The sequence below is a fragment of the Mesoplodon densirostris genome, chromosome X, assembly GCF_025265405.1.
Source record: "Mesoplodon densirostris isolate mMesDen1 chromosome X, mMesDen1 primary haplotype, whole genome shotgun sequence".
Classification (NCBI taxonomy): Eukaryota; Metazoa; Chordata; class Mammalia; order Artiodactyla; family Ziphiidae; genus Mesoplodon; species Mesoplodon densirostris.
Genome location: NC_082681.1, coordinates 136,696,763 through 136,715,562, shown reverse-complemented (window position 1 = coordinate 136,715,562; position 18,800 = coordinate 136,696,763). Strand labels below are relative to the sequence as shown.

Genomic DNA, 18,800 nt, shown 5'->3' with positions numbered 1-18,800 from the left:
AGAGGGAAAAACATAATTTTTAGTAATTCTTGATCTTGAGAAATATATCCGTGCGTGTTACGGGGACAACTCCTACAAGGCTAAAGCAGAAGTCCTGAGGGCTGGCTACAAATCTACCCGAGTTCTGGCACAGGAATGGGGAACGAGGTAAATCAATATTGATGTGAATAAATGATAAATATGGACCAGCTCGGCAGGACGCAGATCGTTCTTGGGTTGGATAAATGCTCAGCTTCTCTTCTGAGTTCCCCACAGCCAGAGAGAGGCGGTCTGGTTCTATTTATGTCCCACTAGCAAGTGCAGAAATATTCTGCGTCTGAAATAGCAAACGTTGGCAAAATCCTGATCGCTCTCTTTAGGAATAAATTTTAGAAATGCAAAGCACGAAGTCTAGCTAGACGTGGCCCTTGGACGTCTTCTCTGTGGGACACAGCTGGGGCTGTTTTCCATGAGAGTTGATGGGTGAGCAGGAGTTTGTCCTATTAACCCAACTCCTCTGAACCAATCACCTTGGGGCAGGGTGGGGGGGTAGTTAATAGCCCAGAGGAGGGTCCCAGGCATATCGTTTTCAGAAACTCTGCAGACCCTCCTGGATACCAACAGTACCATCAACAGGGTTCCCCTCTGAGAAGTCCTGTAGTTGGGAAGCCCATTGGCATCTGCTGACTCAGAATCTCTCCAATATCCATCCCTTCAGAAGTGTCGTTTGAACACAGCAAAGATAAACCCTCGTGTACAAAGCAAGCCACGAGATGCATGAAAAAATCCTTCACTTCCCCCAAATCAGCTAAGTCTGCCCCGAGCGCTGGGCACACTGGGCTGGTAATGAATCCACTGTCAGTCTGGACTGGACCCTCCTGGCTAACCCCTGGCCCGAGGGGCATTTATGCCTGGAGCCGTCCACCCATCCTGGGTACCAGAGGGGGATGCCCCTTTCTAAGTCCAGGGGGTGCCAACACTTCTGTGGTCCCATGGCATCTCCAAGAGACACAGAGGGTCTGCAAAGGAGAGATCCTCTCTTTGAGGGATCCGACAGCCGTCCTGCCCAGCACCCTGGGGCGTGGGCATCCATTATGGGCACCAGTATAAGCTCCGCCCCAGGGCACATCGTTCCTGGAAGTTTCTGTCTGAACCCACAGAGGCTGTTACTTCCAAGTCCTGCAGAACCGGGCCCCTCCCTACAGGGACCCAGATGGAGTTCCAAGAAGAACCGTTCTAAGTCTGCAAAAAAAAAAACCCCACAGAGCCACGAATGTGCCCAACCCGGCCAACATGTTGAAAGATAAAGGGCACCACAGGACAGGAGCAAACGCCACGTGTGATTTCAGCCAACCGTCTTATAATAACTGGACTCCCATTCCCGACTCTCAGAAATGGCGTTCGGCGGAGTCCGGGCTGGGAAATTCCACTCGTGGAATTTAATGTGATCACACCTAACGATGCCGTCTTCTCTTCACACGACCCTGTGTCACACTCTAAGAGACATCTGCTAGGGTCAGGCATTTCACAGAATAAGTCTTTATTTAATGTGTGTCTCCTTGGCTAGAGAATGATTTTCATGAGGTCTAGGGCTCCTGCGTGTGAATCACCAAGAAGGTGGGTGTGGAGAACAGAATAATGTCCCCAAAATGTCCACGTCCTGATCCCCGTGTGGAGAACAGAATAATGTCCCCAAAATGTCCACGTCCTGATTCCCATGTGGAGAACAGAATAATATTCCCAAAAATGTTGTTTTAATCTCTGGAACCTGTGACTATGCCACCTGACCTGGCAAAAGGGAGTCTGCAGATATGATTACATGAAGGACCTTGACCTGGGGCGCTGACCCTGGGTGAGCCCAGTGTAATTTACAGTCCTTAATAGCAGGGAAGCAGGGGGTCAGACTCAGAGAAGGTGGTGTGAGGACGGAAACAGAGGTTGGAGGGAGAGGGCGACGTGAAGGTGCTGTGGTGCTCGCTTTGAAGATGCAGGAAGGGGCCATGAGCTAAGGAATTTGGACAGCGAAGCTGGGAACAGTAAGGAAACAGATTTTCCCAAGAGCCAGGGTCCTTTAGGGGCTCAGGAATCCTACAGCGGTTCTGTTGCCTTGAGGTGCCTCTGGGGCACTGAGCAGAAACAAGAGGTCCTGAGCTCAGAGGAAAGATCTGGATGAAGGAGTTATATCTGGGCTGAAGGTCAGCCAATGTGTGGATGAGATTCTCTGCAGAAAGGAGAGAGAGGGTGTGAAAAGAGGGTCCAGCAGCAAGCCTCCCCAGGTCCAAATGCAACTCTGTCCTAGCTTCCAGAGAAGTGTTATCTTCCTGAGAGCCATGCATACAGGGTTTAAAATCTGCAGAGAAAAGGAACATGGGACCATCGTAGGATGACTGGAGTCATCTCAAAACTCAAGGGCCCTACAGATAAATGCTGGAGACGGTGTGGAGAGAAGGGAGCCCTCCTACACTGTTGGTGGGAATGTAAGTTGGTGCAGCCACTATGGAGAACAGTATGGAGGTTCCTTAAAAAACTAAAAATAGAGTTACCATATGATCCAACAATCCGACTCCTGGGCATATATCCAGAGAAAACCATAATGTGAAAATATCCATGCACCCCAACGTTCATAGCAGCACTATTTACAATAGCCAAGAGATGGAAGCAACCTAAGTGTCCATGGACAGATGAATGATAAAGAAGATGTGGTACATATATATATAATGGAATAGTACTCAGCCATAAAAAAGAATGAAATAATGCCATTTGCAGCAACATGGATAAACCTGGAGATTATCACACTAAGTGAAGTAAGTCAGACAAAGAAAGACAAATATCATATGATAGTGTTTATATGTGGAATCTAAAAAATTATACAAAAGAAGTTATTTATAAAACAGAAACAGACTCGCAGACATAAAGAACACACTTACGGCTACCAAAGGGAAAAGGGTGGGGGGAGGGATAAATTAGGAGTTTGGGATTAACAGATACACACTACTATATATAAAATAGATAAACAACAAGGACCTACTGTAGAGCACAGGGAACTATATTCACCATCTTGTAATAACCTATAATGGAAAAGAATCTGAAATAGCACATATATATACATGTGTGTATCACTGAGTCACTTTGCTGTACACCTGAAACTACACCTGAAACAACATTGTAAATTAACTATACTTCAAGTAAAAAAAAAAAAACAGCAGAACAGTCAAAAGAGCATTGTATATAAACTAAATAAAATTACTTAAAGTGCTTTCTCTTTAAAACAACAACAACAACAACAACAACTTGGGCTTCCCTGGTGGCGCAGTGGTTAAAAATCCACCTGCCAATGCAGGGGGACATGGGTTCGAGCCCTGGTCCAGGAAGATCCCACATGCCGCGGAGCAACTAAGCCTGTGCATCAAAACTACTGAGCCTGCGCTCTAGAGCCCACAAGCCACAACTACTGAGGTCCGTGCACCTAGAGCCCGTGCTCTGCAGCAAGAGAAGCCACCACAATGAGAAGCCCGTGCACCGCAATGAAGACCCGACACAGCCAAAAATAAAATGAATAAATTTATAAAAATTAAAAAAAAACAGCAACTTAAGGGCGAGGGTGAATTATGGAGAACACATTGATATGTCTTGCCTATGGTATTTTCCCCAGAGAGCTCTCTCCACTGCAGCAAATGTGCTTTGCAGACATATTTCCCACTAAAATTCTGTTGACCCAAAGCAGAGATCTGTTGGGGAAAGGCATCAGATTTGAGATACATAATTTTCCCTACTTCCTGGCAGATGGAAGGCTGTACTGAAACTGCAGGAAAGACCCTCAGTGGATATTCAGTTCTGTTGTGCATGTGTCTATAAAATCTCAGGAATCCTGCACGATGGCAGTGTACCGGGCACGCACTGCCGTTACTGATTCCTGAGGGTGTTAAATTTAATGTGGAAAGAAGATGTGTGGTTCGACACGTCTCCACGGCCCCTCCATGTAACTCACCTGTACATGTGGCCATTTATAATGTTTTCTTCCTAATCACAGAGGACACAGATGAACACCCACCAAACGAACCCCACCCCAGCGCTGAGGATCCCAAATGGCCATGTCCTTCGAAAGGGTTTATTTCTGCAAAGAGGTCTAAGGCATAATCATTTGGGGGGACTTGAAAACTATCAATCAAGCGTACATTAAGTTCATTCTGAACCTTCCCAGAAGAGCCGTCAGCATTAACGACACGCAGAGTACTTTCCCAGGCTAAGTAGAGGGAAATGGTATTCGTTGTAGGTGTTTCATAGGTACCCACACATCAAAGCCACAGATGCATACGTGTAGCTTTGGAGACACAGTTTATATCCCATGCATTTCCCTTCAGTGGGAATTTCCAATTAAACAAGTGGATTGAGCAGCAGTATCTCTATCTGACCCTGACCGCCAACCCCATTAGTATTATGGGAGAAAGATAAACTACACAAGACAAAGAGAAAGGTGAGGAAATGACAACAAGCAGATCTCGGGAGCCAGAAGCAGGTGGACAAGTATCACAGCCTCAGGAGGAGGAACGATGCTCCCTCCCCTCGAGATGTGTCCACATCCTAATCCCCGGCACTGTGCATAGGGTCCCTCAGAAAAACGGGTGCCAGCAAAAGGGACTTCGGAGAAGCGATTAGAAAGACGTTTAGATGCGAAAATGACCCTGGATTATCCACGGGAGGCTCAGTATGATCACAAGGGTCCTAGTTTTCCCTGCCATCCATAAGACGAATAATCTGGCAATTCCCTGGCAGTCCGGTGGTCAGGACTCAGCGCTTTCACTGCCGTGGCCCTGGGTTCAATCCCTGGTCGGAGAACTAAGATCCCACAAGCCACGGGGCACGACCAAAATAAGTAAATGAATCCATAAAATTGCTTAAAAACCTTGGTAAAGAGAAAATCCTAAAAACAGAATAAAAGACATTAAAAAAATACAAATAATTTGACAAATGTTTTATCTATTTGTGAAAAAAGTACAGTGGTTGTAACTCACTGTTTACGTCTATTCCTTTTACTGTATTAATTAATTAAGTTAATTATTTTTGGCCACGCTGTGTGGCATGCGGGATCTTAGTTCCCCAACCAGGGACTGAACCCGTGCCCCCTGCATTGGGAGCACAGAGCGTTAATCACTGGACTGCCAGGGAAGTCTCTGCTGTATCAATTTAACTATTTACCTCCTTTATATACTGGATCTCCAAGTCTGAAAGCAATGTGTTAAATTCTACCAGCACAAATGTTTTCCAGGATGCTTACAATAGCTTTCGTTCTCTATATGTATTGTCTGGAGATGTTAATCACTGTGTTTCTCTTTGGAGAGTTTGGATGAACTTTTATGAAACAAGTTGACTGTAGCCACGGAAGAGAGAAAGAGGCAGGGAAAAGGGCAGGAAAGTGAGAAAGCAGACGTGTTTCCAATGCTCTAAAGAGCTCAGCGTGGCTGACAGCAGTGCTCTGGGTGGTCTGTGTTGAAGGTGGCCAGGGGGCAGGTGGAAGGCAGGGGGAGGGGAGATGTGGACTCCACACATACGTTTGAAGAGTGCTGGCTGTAAGGATGATGTCAAGAGAGAGTGGCATGGACATAGATACACTACCAAACGTCAGGTAGACAGCTAGTGGTAAACAGCCGCATAGCACAGGGAGATCAGCTCCATGCTCTGTGACCACCTGGAGGGGTGGGATAGGAGGGTGGGAGGGAGACGCAAGAGGGAAGAGATATGGGAACAGATGTATATGTATAACTGACTCACTTTGTTATAAAGCAGAAACTAATATACCATTGTGAAGCCATTATACTCCAATAAAGTTGTAAAAAAAAAAAAAGAGAGAGAGTTGGGCGTGAGGGTCTGGAGCCCAGATAATGATCGTCATGGAAACACACTGAGGCTTTAATAAAATAACCCTTGTGAAAACACCCAACACTTTGCATGTCCCTCACATATCTTATCCCAAGTGGACCGGTCCAAGTATCAAATCCACAGGACACATCATCACACTTTACATCATTTCAAAGCAACATCCTAAAATTGATTGTCCTGATAACGAAAGCCAAACACATCAGTGGAACAAAGCAGTGGCAACAATTGAAACATACATTTCCTTGGGAATCCCGCTTTCCCAAAGGACCGCTAGAGCTCGTGTCTGTGTCTGAATTAACCTCTGGATTTCACCAGAACTCACCGTTATTGACCAGGACGTGGAGTGGAATTTTCTTCATCTTGAACCTCTGGACGAACCGCTGGATAGACCTCATGGATGCCAGGTCACAATACAGAAATTCCACTGGAGAAAGACAAAAAAATGCATGGTTATCCTCTAATTTACCGCAGATGCTAAGACGATTTCTAAAGAGGTTAACTTCTATCCCTCCTGGGAAGTAACACTGGATTAGAGAAAAGAGGAAGGTCCATTGTGGGCAACATACGCTAAGAAGACCCTCTATGAGTTACGTCCTGGACGATGCCCTCTTTTTGAGTGTGGGTGGGACTGTGTCCTCTTATACGGCAAAGATCCTGGGATGTCACTCCTATGACTGTATTTCATTACATAATATTCCCTCTTGCGAGAAGACTAGAGAGAGAGATTCTCCTGCTGTTCTGGAAGAAATAAGTTGCCTCATTGGGAGAGGGCCATGGGGTAAGACCCTCAGGACAGCTCCTGGGAGCTGAGAACAGCTCCCACTCAAGAGCCAGCAGGAAAGTCAGGACCTCAGACCTACAACCTTAAGGGACTGAGTTCATCCAACAACCATGTGAGCTAAGAAGACGATCCTGTGGTCCAGAGGGGAACTTAGGCCAGACAACTGTTCTGAGAAGAGACATTTTAAGATAATCTTGAGCACGGAGAATGGAACCTATGTGGGCCAAGTCACACAGCCATTGAGGACAAGCGAGTGTATATATTTATTAAAATATTTTCAATATTTTCCCTAAAAAATTACAGTGGGAGTGGGGGTGGGCATGCTCCTGGATCAGAGTTACTCAGCGTGGCCTATGGACGGGCACCATCCTGTGATCTGTTGGTTACCAGTCTGCCAGAGGACGCGTTCAGAAATTGAGGATGCGTGTAGAAATTAAAAAAAAAAAATCAAGTCATTTTATGTTTGCTGAATCCAGTAATTTAAAAAAAAAAAAAGCAACACTGGGCACTCCCGTTTTGCATGTGTCTTACATGTATTTTTCTCATAATTCCTTTCTATTCTGTCTCCAATGGCATCAGGCTGTGACAGACTGGGGACAAGGGAGCTTTGCCACAGGGCGTTTGGAAGTTCTGCTCTAGAACACGGTGCCATCTGGATAGGCATTCCTGACACACTGTTCTAACTTTCGCCTGAAACACTCCCAAGAATGTTAAAAAAAAAAAAGAGGAAAACTCACACTACTGCTAATAACTCGAACCCATGGTAAAAGGATGGGTGGACCCACACACTCAGCTTCCAGAAACAGAGCACGGTTACTGGATCTTCAAAATGTCAGAAGATGATTTTTCCCTGCTCCTTGGGGGAAAAGGATCAGAAATGACCAGAAACATGAGGACTGATGTTCCACGTTGAGAGCGCTGCCTTGTGAAGGAGCTACTGGGTTTTGCTTCTTTTCTACCCATTCTTGTCATTAGCACCCACTTTCTACATCCTTTGAGGAGCTGCCCCCCACCCCTCACCTCTACCATAGCATCACTGGCAGGACGATGGGGCGACCCTGCACAGGGAATATGAGCCCTCAAATCAAGCCCTACCACTGAGGAAGGCAGACTGTTCCCTGCAGACCAGAAGGCTTTAAGGGCTCCACCCCTGAGAAAAGAAACGCCCAAGACAAGCTGCAAACTGTGAGGTCTGCCCCCCATCGAGTGGAAACACCAGGATTGATCACTGACAGGATATGGGGACTCATGCATGCTAGGGGTTCACCTAAAACCCAAGTAGGGGCTGCATCCCCCCAACAATGCACACGGTGAGAGGGGATGGGGTAATTGACACAGCAGGGCTCCTGGCAGGGAGAAGGAGACATAAGTGCCATTTTTCAGTTTACCTGGGTTTTGCCATCACAAACACCTTCATTTCTATCTGGATAATTAGAGAAATGGAGGTTGCGATGTTTTGAGAATGGTCAAGATACCCCTAGGAAATAAGAAATAGAACGTCTGCCATGCAGAGGACTGGCACACAGGAGGTATACCAGTTGTCCGGGTAGCAAAACGGGACACCCAGGCAACAGATAGGGGTGCAGTTTGAAAAGAGTAAGAGTGAACCCCAAGGGGCTGGTCAGGATGCAAAACCAAGATGGTAGCCTTGTACGGGAAGACCACACTCAGAGTTCTTCTGGATATTCATGATAGAGCTTTTTAAAGCAGGGATTGAAAATTAAAAGGCTGAAAAGTATCAGGCAAACAAGCAGAAATCAAGCAGGGCTGGTCCTTCTGACATAAGGTGGAGATGATTCAGGACTAAAATATTAATGGGGCAACATGGACCGTTATCTGTGGGTCCAACGCTCAGTCAAGCTGAAGTCACGATAGTCACGCGCCATGTTCTCAGAATAACACCGTATCGCAGTCTAGTTTTCAGGAACTCTTGGGAATGCAGGGAGAAGTGGACAAAACCAAAATGGTTATGGGAGAAATGAGAGTACGTCTTTGAGCATCTGACAGATCGATAGACCAAAACAAAAAACAAAAAAAGACAGAAACAAAGACCCAGAGAAGACTGTGAGTAATATATTTGACAAGGTTGAAAATGCAAATTTACAGATAGGGATGAGTCTATCGTAGGAAGAAGATTTTAAAATGATAGGTGTGTGCTTCTAACGATATTAATAGTATGCTAGATTTACAAGTAAAATATGAACATCTCAAGGAAATGAATGCTTTTCTGAGAAAAACACTGATTGTTACGACCTAATCAAGGAAATTCGGACTAATCAGAGCAACGAATATGGGAGAAATAGAAAAATTAATGAAAGAACGACATCCAGAAAAGGCGGGGACAGTGTCCATGGTATTTTATCAAATTTTTTCCGACTTTCAAAACATAGATAATCCCACCTCTGTTGACTGATTGAGAACACGCGGGTGGGGGGAAAAGCCTGAGTTGATTCTTTTTATGAAGTGTGCTTTGTTCTGATACAAAAATCTGCAAAGAAATAGCACCAGAAGGAGAGGGGAGTTCACATCAATACTCAGAGAAGAAAAAATTCACAAACGAAAATGTAAATTAAAACGTTTCCACTGGGATAAACATAAGCACGTATGAGAAAAACACAAGATGATTTTTAGAGAGGCCGTCTGTTCAGAGATGATTTCTGCCATGAAAGCGCTCCTAGAATTGGTTCTCTGCATCTCACCATAACGACTACCCGCCTTGGAACGTAACAGGGGTAATTTTAGGGCCACCAAGACCCTGAAAAGCTGAGAGGCACCGTTTATGGTGAAGGGGGTTCAGGTGAGCATGAGGGCAGCTTTCAAATATCCCGACACCAAGCACAGCCCCCGTACACAGGGCCAGCGGGTCCCGGAAAATCTGCCCCGCCTCTCCCCAACGGGGAACAGGGGCTCACTCTTCCTGTGTGTGAGGGCAGCAATCACTGTCCGGCTCCGTCACAGACGAATTCGGGGAGCTGCCGGCTGCTACATCCATGCAGCTTCCGGAGTCCTGGCCCTGTCCTCACTCCAGACAAAGGAATAGGGTCCCCCAAAGGAACAGGAGGCACCCAGAAGGAGAACAGCTTGGTTATCGCAGCCTGCCTCTCACCTTTCCCTACATTTCTCTATTTAAAAGATGAAGGTGAAACAGCACCCATAAAGTGATATGAAAAGGGCAAACAACCTTATGAAAAAATGGACAAGAGACATGAGCAAGCAGTCGCCAAGAGAAGAAAACGGAATGCCAAAACACTCCCTAAAAGACATGCCATCTCAACAGCAAGTGGGAAATGCAAATTAAAACCAGAAGATGTCACTTCACATCCACCAAGGTGTCAAAAACGTCAGACCTCGCATTATCAAGGTTTCTGAGAATACAGAATACATCAGTACATGTCTACATTGCTCTTTGGAATAGAAACTGGGCCAGATCTTTGGAAAAGAATGTAATATGACACAATCATTTTGAATGTGTGTGTAGCATTGGACTGAGCAATTCCACGCCTAGGCGTATATACCCTAGAAAATGTCTCACCCCTGTCCACCAGGTGATGTGTATACGAATATTTGTATGCGCATCGTTTCTATGGGCAGAGACAAATACACCAGAAATACATCAAATGCCTGTCAACCAGAAAAATAATAATTCATTACTTAAAGATAAACGTGACATATACACACCTCTTGGCTGTTCTAGACAGAGAGACAGACTCAAGTCTGTTGAGACGTGAGATGCTATTTTCCAGGTAGGAAGCAGAACCAAGCTGCCCCTAAAACCAGATAGGGAAGGCAGACAGAGGGAGATTATTCTGTGTGTGCGTGTGTGTGTGTGTGTGTGTGTGTGTGTGTGTGTGTGTGAGAGAGAGAGAGAGAGACAGAGAGAGAGAGCGATCCCAGGCACACAGTGAGAAAAGTGAATAAACCAATGAGCATTTTTCTCTCTGGTTCTGCTGGTGACAAGCACCCTTCCATGGCTCGTAAACAGGGGGATGTCTCCCCAGGACATGTCCTGAGTCGGGTGCGCTCTCCCGGAATAGGAGGCTGTACCCAGAAAGCATCCAGAGGACAGCTCTGCATCAGGACCAGGACATGCATGCGGAATGAACTCCTCGCAGCCTCTCTTCCGGAAGCCCCCCCCACCCCCCCGCCCGGCAAGGGCGGTCTTCCCAGAGCAACTCAGCATCACAGACAGCATCTCAGGAAATATCTCAGGAAGCAACTGCATTCTGAACCACGGGGCCTGGCTGACGTGCTTTCTCGGGGGCTGTGACTCCACACCACAAGGTGGATTTGCTTTTTCTCTTTGACCAGTGCGGGCAGACCTCATTGTACGGCATCTCAATGGATTGTGCTTTGCAGATGCTGTGGACTTTTTGGGGTTTTTTGTTTTTTGGGTTTTTTGTTTTTGTTTTTACAAATGGAAGGTTTGGGGCAACCCTGCGTCGGGCAAGTCTGTCGGGGCCATTTTCCCAAAAGCGTTTGCTCAGTTTGTGTCTCTGGGTCACATTTTGGTCCATCTCGCCATATTTCAAACATTTTCATTAGGATTCTATTTGGATGCTGACCTGTGATCAGGGAAACTTCCCGTTACTACTGCAACAGGATATGGCTTGGGGAAGGCTCACAAGGAAGTGAAGCAACTTTGGGCTCTAAAGTTATTTTTAAATAAAGGTATGTGCGTTGTTGTTTTAGACACGGTAAGGACCTACTGTATAGCACAGGCAACTCTACTCAATATTCTGTAATGGCCTGTATGGGGAAAAAAAACTAAAAAAGAGTGGATACCTGTATATGTATAACTGAATCACTTTGCTGTACACCTACCTGAAACTAACACAACATTGTAAATCAACTATACTCCAATAAAAATTGTAAAAAAAGAAAAAAGAAGACTTTTTTTAAGTTACACGTGAATTACTTTTAATCCACGTGCAACTTTTTTTAATTAAAAAAAATTTTGTTTAATTTTAATTTTTATTTTTGGCCATGCCACGCAGATTGTGGGATCTTAGTTCCCTGACCAGGGATTGAACCCAGGGCCCCGGCACTGAAAGCTACGAATCCTAACCACTGGACTGCCAGGGAATTCCCAAGACATAATAGACTTAAACTATGGTCTAGTGTGAACATAACTTTTAGATGCACCGGGGAACCAAACAATTCGTGACTTCCTATATTATTGTGATATTCGATTTATCGTGGTGGTCTGGAACCAAACCCACGATACCTCCCAGGTGTGTCTGTACTTCTAAAAGGATCAGACCGTAGACAGCCAGCCTGTACGGCCAGCATCCGAGGGAAGCCGTGAGGCCCCAGACACTTGGTTGCTCTGTGTTACAGCTGCCCGTCCCTGCAGGTGAGGTCAGTGGGCACAGCCAGGTAGGTGCACCTGAGTGGTCTCATCCACCTGCCTTGGTCCCTTGATGCCTGTCTGTGCACATCCACTGCCCCAGCGTCACTTGTTCTCATGGTTCATAGTTAAAAATTCCCTTTTCCTTAAGTCTAATGCTCTCCTAATTGAAGTATTTCTGCTCTATCCACATTCCCTTTTTCTAAACTGTCAACTGAAAAAAAAAAAAAAAGCACAACCTAAAAGTTGAGAATTATGTTTTACTTGGGGGACTTGCTGACGACTTAAGCCTGGGATACAGCCTCTCAGGTAGCTCTGGGGGACTGTTCCAAAGAGGTCAGGAAGCAGCCAGGGTACGCAGGAGTTTTTGCAACAAACACCAGGTAGTTCAAACATCAAAAGATTATTAAAGAAACCAGACATCTCAAGTTAATGAATCTGGCGCTTTTCTATATATGGGAAGATGCAGGAGTCTGAGCTCATTAAAATCATTCCTCTGATATGCACCTTAACTCTCTGGGGCCAGGATCCTGTTTTACTCCATCCTGAATCCCCTCGGGGCAAAACACTGGGGAAGCCACAGTGGCTGAGGGCTTGATGGCTGCAACATCCTTTGTTTAATGAAAAGGCTGGTGACATTTTTTGTCCACATCACAAAGATATCTTGGAGATCCAATGCTGTCTTACAATAACCAGCTGCAACTTTTTGTCCCCCCTGTGCCCGCCTGAGCCTCAAGCTCACCCTTATCAAGCAAAGCCCTGGTCCTCAGATTACAGGGATTCCTCCCTACAGACAGACAGTTTTAGGACACACACACCCACCTCCAGGGAAGTTCATTTCTTTAAGTCTCCCCACTCGCTTTTCTCTCTCTCCTTGGAGACACCAAACCACCACCACTGAACCATCACAGGAAGACGTTACATTCAACCCCAGAATCTCAATTATAAAACCACTGCCACCACCAAAAAAGAGTCAACCACAACACAGGTAAAAAGCTTTGGTAAAAGGTGTTGAAATTTGTGAAATTTTCAGGTTACAGATTATTCAAATGTTTATGATTGCCAAATATATTTGGAAAATGAAATTAAAGTGAGAACATTCTCCATCGACCCCAAGACAAGTAACAGATGCCTCAAAGCACTTTACAATTAAAGACAAAAGAATGACCTCCGGGCTTCCCTGGTGGCGCAGTGGTTGAGAGTCTGCCTGCCGGTGCAGGGGACACGGGTTCGTGACCCGGTCCGGGAAGATCCCACATGCCACAGAGCGGCTAGGCCCGTGAGCCATGGCCACTGAGCCTGTGCGCCCAGAGTCTGTGCTCCACAACGGGAGAGGCCACAACAGTGAGAAGCCCGTGTACCGAAAAAAAAAAAAAAAAAAAAGAATGACCTCCAACTAACTGGTAAGCCAGATGGTTAGAAGACAATCAGCGTCTTACTTGGAAACAGGGGCTTCTAAAGAGTTTTAAAAGCAATTCGTACTCCCAGGAGGTAAATGGTACTTCTGGGGATCTTATTTAGTTTATCCACCCACAGAGCTGGACTAAAAGTAACTTCCACCCAGCCCACATGATCACAAGTCCCTAACTAGTGTAGGTTTAGTATGAGTGTGTTACCCACTTTTTATGGATTATAACACCAAGATGACATGAGCATTCCTCACAGCCAACTAAAGCACTTCGTAAGTAATCACAGGGTAAATGCAAATTTAATTGCAATGAGATATCACCTCATCACCTGTTGGAATGGCTATTATCAAAAAGATAACAAACAACGAATGCTGGAGAAGGTGTGGAGAAAAGGGAACCTTCCTACACTGTTGGTGGGAGTGTAAATTGGTGCCGCCACTATGGAGATCAGTATGGAGGTTCCTTAAAAAACTAAAAACAGAACTACCATATGATCCAGCAATCCCACTCCTGGGCATATACCTGGAGAAAACCATAATTCAAAAGATACATGCACACCTATGTTCACAGCAGCACGATGCACGATAGCTAAGACATGGAAGCAACCTAAGTGTCCACCGACAGATGAATGGGTAAAGAAGATGTGGTACATATATACACTGGAATATTACTCAGCCATAAAAAAGAATGCAATCATGCCATTTGCAGCAACATGGATGGACCTAGAGGTTATCACACTAAGTGACGTAAGCCAGACAGAGAAAGATAAACACCATATGATAGCACTTATATGTGGAATCTAATTTACAAAAAAGATACAAATGAACTTATTTACAAAACAGAAGCAGACTTATAGATATCAAAAACAAACTTATAGTTACTAAAGGGGAATCTTGGTGGGCGGGGGGGAGGGGGATAAAGTAGAAGGTTGGGATGAACACACACACACACAGTGCTATATATAAAATAGATAACCAACAAGGACCTACTGTGTAACACAGGGAACTCTACCCAATATCCTGTGATAACCTTTATGAGAAAAGAATCTAAAAAAAGAATGAATATATGCATATGTATAACTGAATCACTTTGCTGTACACCTGAAACTAACATGACATTTTAAATCAACTATATTCCAATAAAATTAAAATATCTTTTTTTTAGAAAGCAGAGAGTAGAATGGTGGTTCCCAGAGGTTGGGGTTTGGGGAAAAATAGGAAGCTACTGCTCAAAGGGTACAAATTTCCAGTTATAGGAAGAAAAAGTTCTGGGGTCTAATGTACATCATGGTGACTACGGGTAACAATACTGTCTTATATACTCAAAATCTGCTAAGACAGTAGATCTTAAATGTTCTCATCACACACACACACACAACAAAATGGTAACCATGTATGGTGATGGGTGTGTTGTGTGTGTGTTGAGAACGCTTAGGATCTACTGACCTCACAAAATTTCAAGTATATAATACAGCACCGGTTCTGGTAATCATTTCAAAATGTATACGCACATTAAATTTTCACACGGGACATCTTCATAAAAAAAACAAAACACTGCAGTGTACAACCAGATCAATTAATCAGTCAATCAATCAGCGAATGATCTCAGTCACAGAAAAAGAAAAAAGAAATCCAAATACTCCAAGAGTCACGTTTGGTGGCCAGAAATGGAAAAAAGGGGAAAAATCCAACTCCAATATATGCCCTCTTCCTACCCATGCGACCAGCACTCTAACTTGTGAAATTTTCTGTCCACTAGGAGGCAGGACAACATCAGTAATGTGGGGTTCAGGGTGGAAAAAGTTCTTCACAAGCAGCTTTTATTGAGATGAAAAGACTTCCTACCACGAGAACACAAACAAATGTACAAAGATAGCCAACTTCCTTTGTTGCTCTCAGGATCCCCTTTCGTAGTCCCTGGTGAGAAGGTCGTGTGGTTACTTGACTTGGGTGTAGACACCAGCTTTAACAAGTTGAATCCAGGGAGTACAGGCGTCCATCTGCCTGCAGGGCTCTCCTCACTCTGACCCGGATTGAGGGCTTGAAAAGGGAGCCATGGGTATCAGCTAGCTACACTGTGTAACAAATTGTCCCAAACTTCCTGGACGAAGACAACACCCATTTACCATCTCCCAGCTCTTTATGTCAGAAGTCTGGGTGGGGGTGAGCAGGGTCCTCTGCTCTGGGTCTCACAAAGCTGAAACCATGGTGTCAACACGGCTGAGGGGGTCATCCTCTGTGGCTGGGGATCCTAGTCCAGCCTCACTCGGGTTGTAGGTGAAATTCAGTTCCATGCGGTTGTAGGGTTGAGGTCCCGTTTTCTTTCTGGCTGTCGGGCAAAGGTGGCTCTCAGCTTCAAGGGGTCACTGAGCTCCGTGCTGCGTGGCCCTCCCAAAACACGGCTGTCAGCTTTTTCTAAGCCAGCATAAAAATTTCTGCTTCTGTTTCAAGTCTCTCTCACGGGGTCACCTGTTTATGCCAGGCCCACCCAATGGTCTCCCTTTTGATTAACTCGATGCCAACTGATTTTGGACCTTAATTACACCTCCAAAGTCCCTTCGCTTTTGTCATGTAGCATAATCTAATCATGGGAGTGACACCCCCATCATCCCTGGGCCCCATCTACAGAGAAGGGGAGGGGATTACATAAGGGATGCACACCTTGTAGGGGGGCAGGAATCTTGAGGCCACCTTTGCATAATGCAAACCAGTGCTCCTTTATTTGGGGTCCCCTCTACCCAGTTCCATCAGCAGATCTCCATCAGGAGGACCTCCCTTTCACTTTTGCTCTTTGCTCCGGGGGAAGTCAGTGGAAAGAGAAAGTTACGTGAACAACGATCTAAAAGCAGGTTTGTACCCACAGGGCGTAAGAGGTACAAATTATTAGGTATAAAGTAAACTCCAAGGATACAGTGTATAATACTGGGAATACAGCCAATATTTTATAATAACTTAAAAAAATAGTAACATAGGTAAGTATCCAAATCAACCTGGACTGCAGTCGCCATTGTGTGGTCACCATTTATCACCATACACTCACACATGCAAAAATACACATTCCCTAAGGCTGCATGGTCAGAGTAGAAACTTTCTTGTTGAAATAAGATTGAATCATGAAATCTCCAAAATACTTAAAAATGTGAATTATTGGTTGGATTAGACGTTATGACCACAGGCATAAGAGCATTCCCTGAACTCTCCCTGTGGGTTGACTGGTTGTTTCCTCATCCTCCCACTCACCTAATTTTGTTATAAACAGGAATGAGAAGACCCTAAAAGGTCCACTTTCACCTCCCCGCTATGAATGTGGGCCAGGATCCATACTACCCAAGCCTGCTCAATGCATACGACGGCTCCATCCCATTCCCATTCAATGACTTGGTAGTGCTCAATGCATATGGCGGCTCCATCCCATTACCAAGCAATGACCTGACACTTCTCAATGCCATTCCATCCCCGCTCCCCTACAAAACACTGTCTGGACCACAGACCTAGCTTCCCATGAACACAAACTCACATTTCATCTTGTCATTCTGCCTACCTTCTTTTCCTTCAATAAGCTCCCCTGAAAAAAATCCAGACTCTGGCAACCCCTTAAATGACTTGAGGTGCCCTATTATGCTCAGGTTTTCAGAGGTGCGGCAGATAAGGAAACACTCTAAATACCTCAGTATCTGTAAAATTCTTTGGGCACCAAGGGAAGCTACAGAATTCACTGACTGCCTAAGCAGTATGTCCGGTTCGCTACAGTTGCACTTGTATGAAAGTTCTCGGGCTTATCTCGTAAAAACTGGAGTAGGGAATCATTTCAGTAATAGGTTTCCATGTTTTTACATTATCTAAGAACAGGAAATTTTTGCTTAGTTTTGGTTTTGGCTACACCCCGTCTCCACGGACACGCAGGCAACCCCAGTATGTGGTGCCCACTGCACCATTCTATTTTTTTTTAATTTTATTGGGGTACAGTTGATTTACAATGTTATTGTTCCATTCTATTTTAAAGAATATTTCTTTTCAAAAAAAAAAAAAGGAAGCAAGGAAGCGAGGGATGGAGGGAGGAAAGAAGAAAAGGAGACAGGAGAGGGAGAGGTGTGATTATTGTCTGTCTACTGGGAACAGAAACCCCCGGGTTTAGATTCTTTTTAATATAGAAGAATTCTTTTTACTTGCTCACATTTTAGTGATGGTAATTGGTGCCAGTGTTCTTTTTTTCACTCATTTTCTTTTTGTTTTATCAAATAAACTAGTAAAAAATATATTTCTTTTAAGATGACCATGTGGTTTTTGTCTTCTTTCACTGATGTGGTGTATCACACTGGTTGATTTGCATATGTTGAACCATCCTTGTGACCCTGGGATGAATCCAACATGGTCGTGGTGCATGATCTTTTTGATGTACGGTTCGATTCAGTTTGCTAGGTTTTGTTGACAATTGTTGCATCTACATTCATCAAAGCTACTGGCCTGTCACCTTTTTTGGTAGTGTCTCAAGACTATTTCTTGAAGGAGGTGAACTGGGATTAGTATTCGCTCGCCACAGTTACTCTCTCTTCAGCTGGTATGCATGTCATGGAGGGAAAGATGGAAACGTCCCAGTTTTATCCGTCCCACTCAGAAATCACCGCAGTTCCGGTCCTGAGCACACGCCTCGCCCCACCTCCATCAGCTGAGCCTGAAGCTCCGATCACAACCACAGTCTCAGCAGGTGCACGGTAATGACGATCGTTTGCTTGAGGATGCCACAGCAATTTTCTGCATCATTTCCCTTCCATGGGCGTAAGGGACACATTAACGTTTGGGAGAACCTGTTCATCAAGGCTGTTAAACCTTCCCGAAGAACTAGCAACATCAAGAGACAAAAACGTGCTTTGTTTTTCTCCAGATGTCTGCAGTTCTGCCAACAGTGGATTTTTTTTTTTATGCAGATGATCGCCTTCTACAAGTCTTTCATCTTTTTCCCTTTGCTTTTCAAGAACCAGTTTTGTTTTGGACTAGAAGGTACATAACAGGGACTTCCCTGGTGGTCCAGTGGTTAAGGATCCACCTGCCAATGCACGGGACATGGGTTCGAGCCCTGGTCCGGGAAGACACCACATCACATGGGGCCACTAAGCCCATGCGCCACAACTACTGAGCCTGAGCTCTAGAGCCCGCGAGCCACAACTGGAGAGAAGCCCGCACGCCGACACTGAGACCCGAAGCAGCCAAATTAAACTAAAAAAAAAAAAAAAAAGAAACGACATAACAGGGGATGGCCTCTCTTGTTTTTCTCCCCCTCGTATCTTGCAAAACTACATTCTCTGGACAAAAACTGAGGATTTCTCCAGGCAGCTTTACAGATTAGTAATACCTACATTGTTTCACATTCCTAGCTGGAAAAATCTCGTTTTTCTGACTACAGATAAATT

At 44.9% G+C, this 18,800-nt stretch overlaps 1 protein-coding gene across 1 annotated transcript in view; it reads right to left on the bottom strand.

Annotated features, from left to right (window-relative positions):
- Positions 1 to 18,800, bottom strand: part of DHRSX (dehydrogenase/reductase X-linked) — a 195,733-nt gene that overhangs the window by 42,886 nt on the left and 134,047 nt on the right. Inside the window, exon 4 of the mRNA XM_060087629.1 lies at positions 6,179 to 6,280. Coding sequence (XP_059943612.1) covers positions 6,179 to 6,280 — 102 coding nt within the window. The remainder of the gene's footprint in view (positions 1 to 6,178; positions 6,281 to 18,800) is intronic.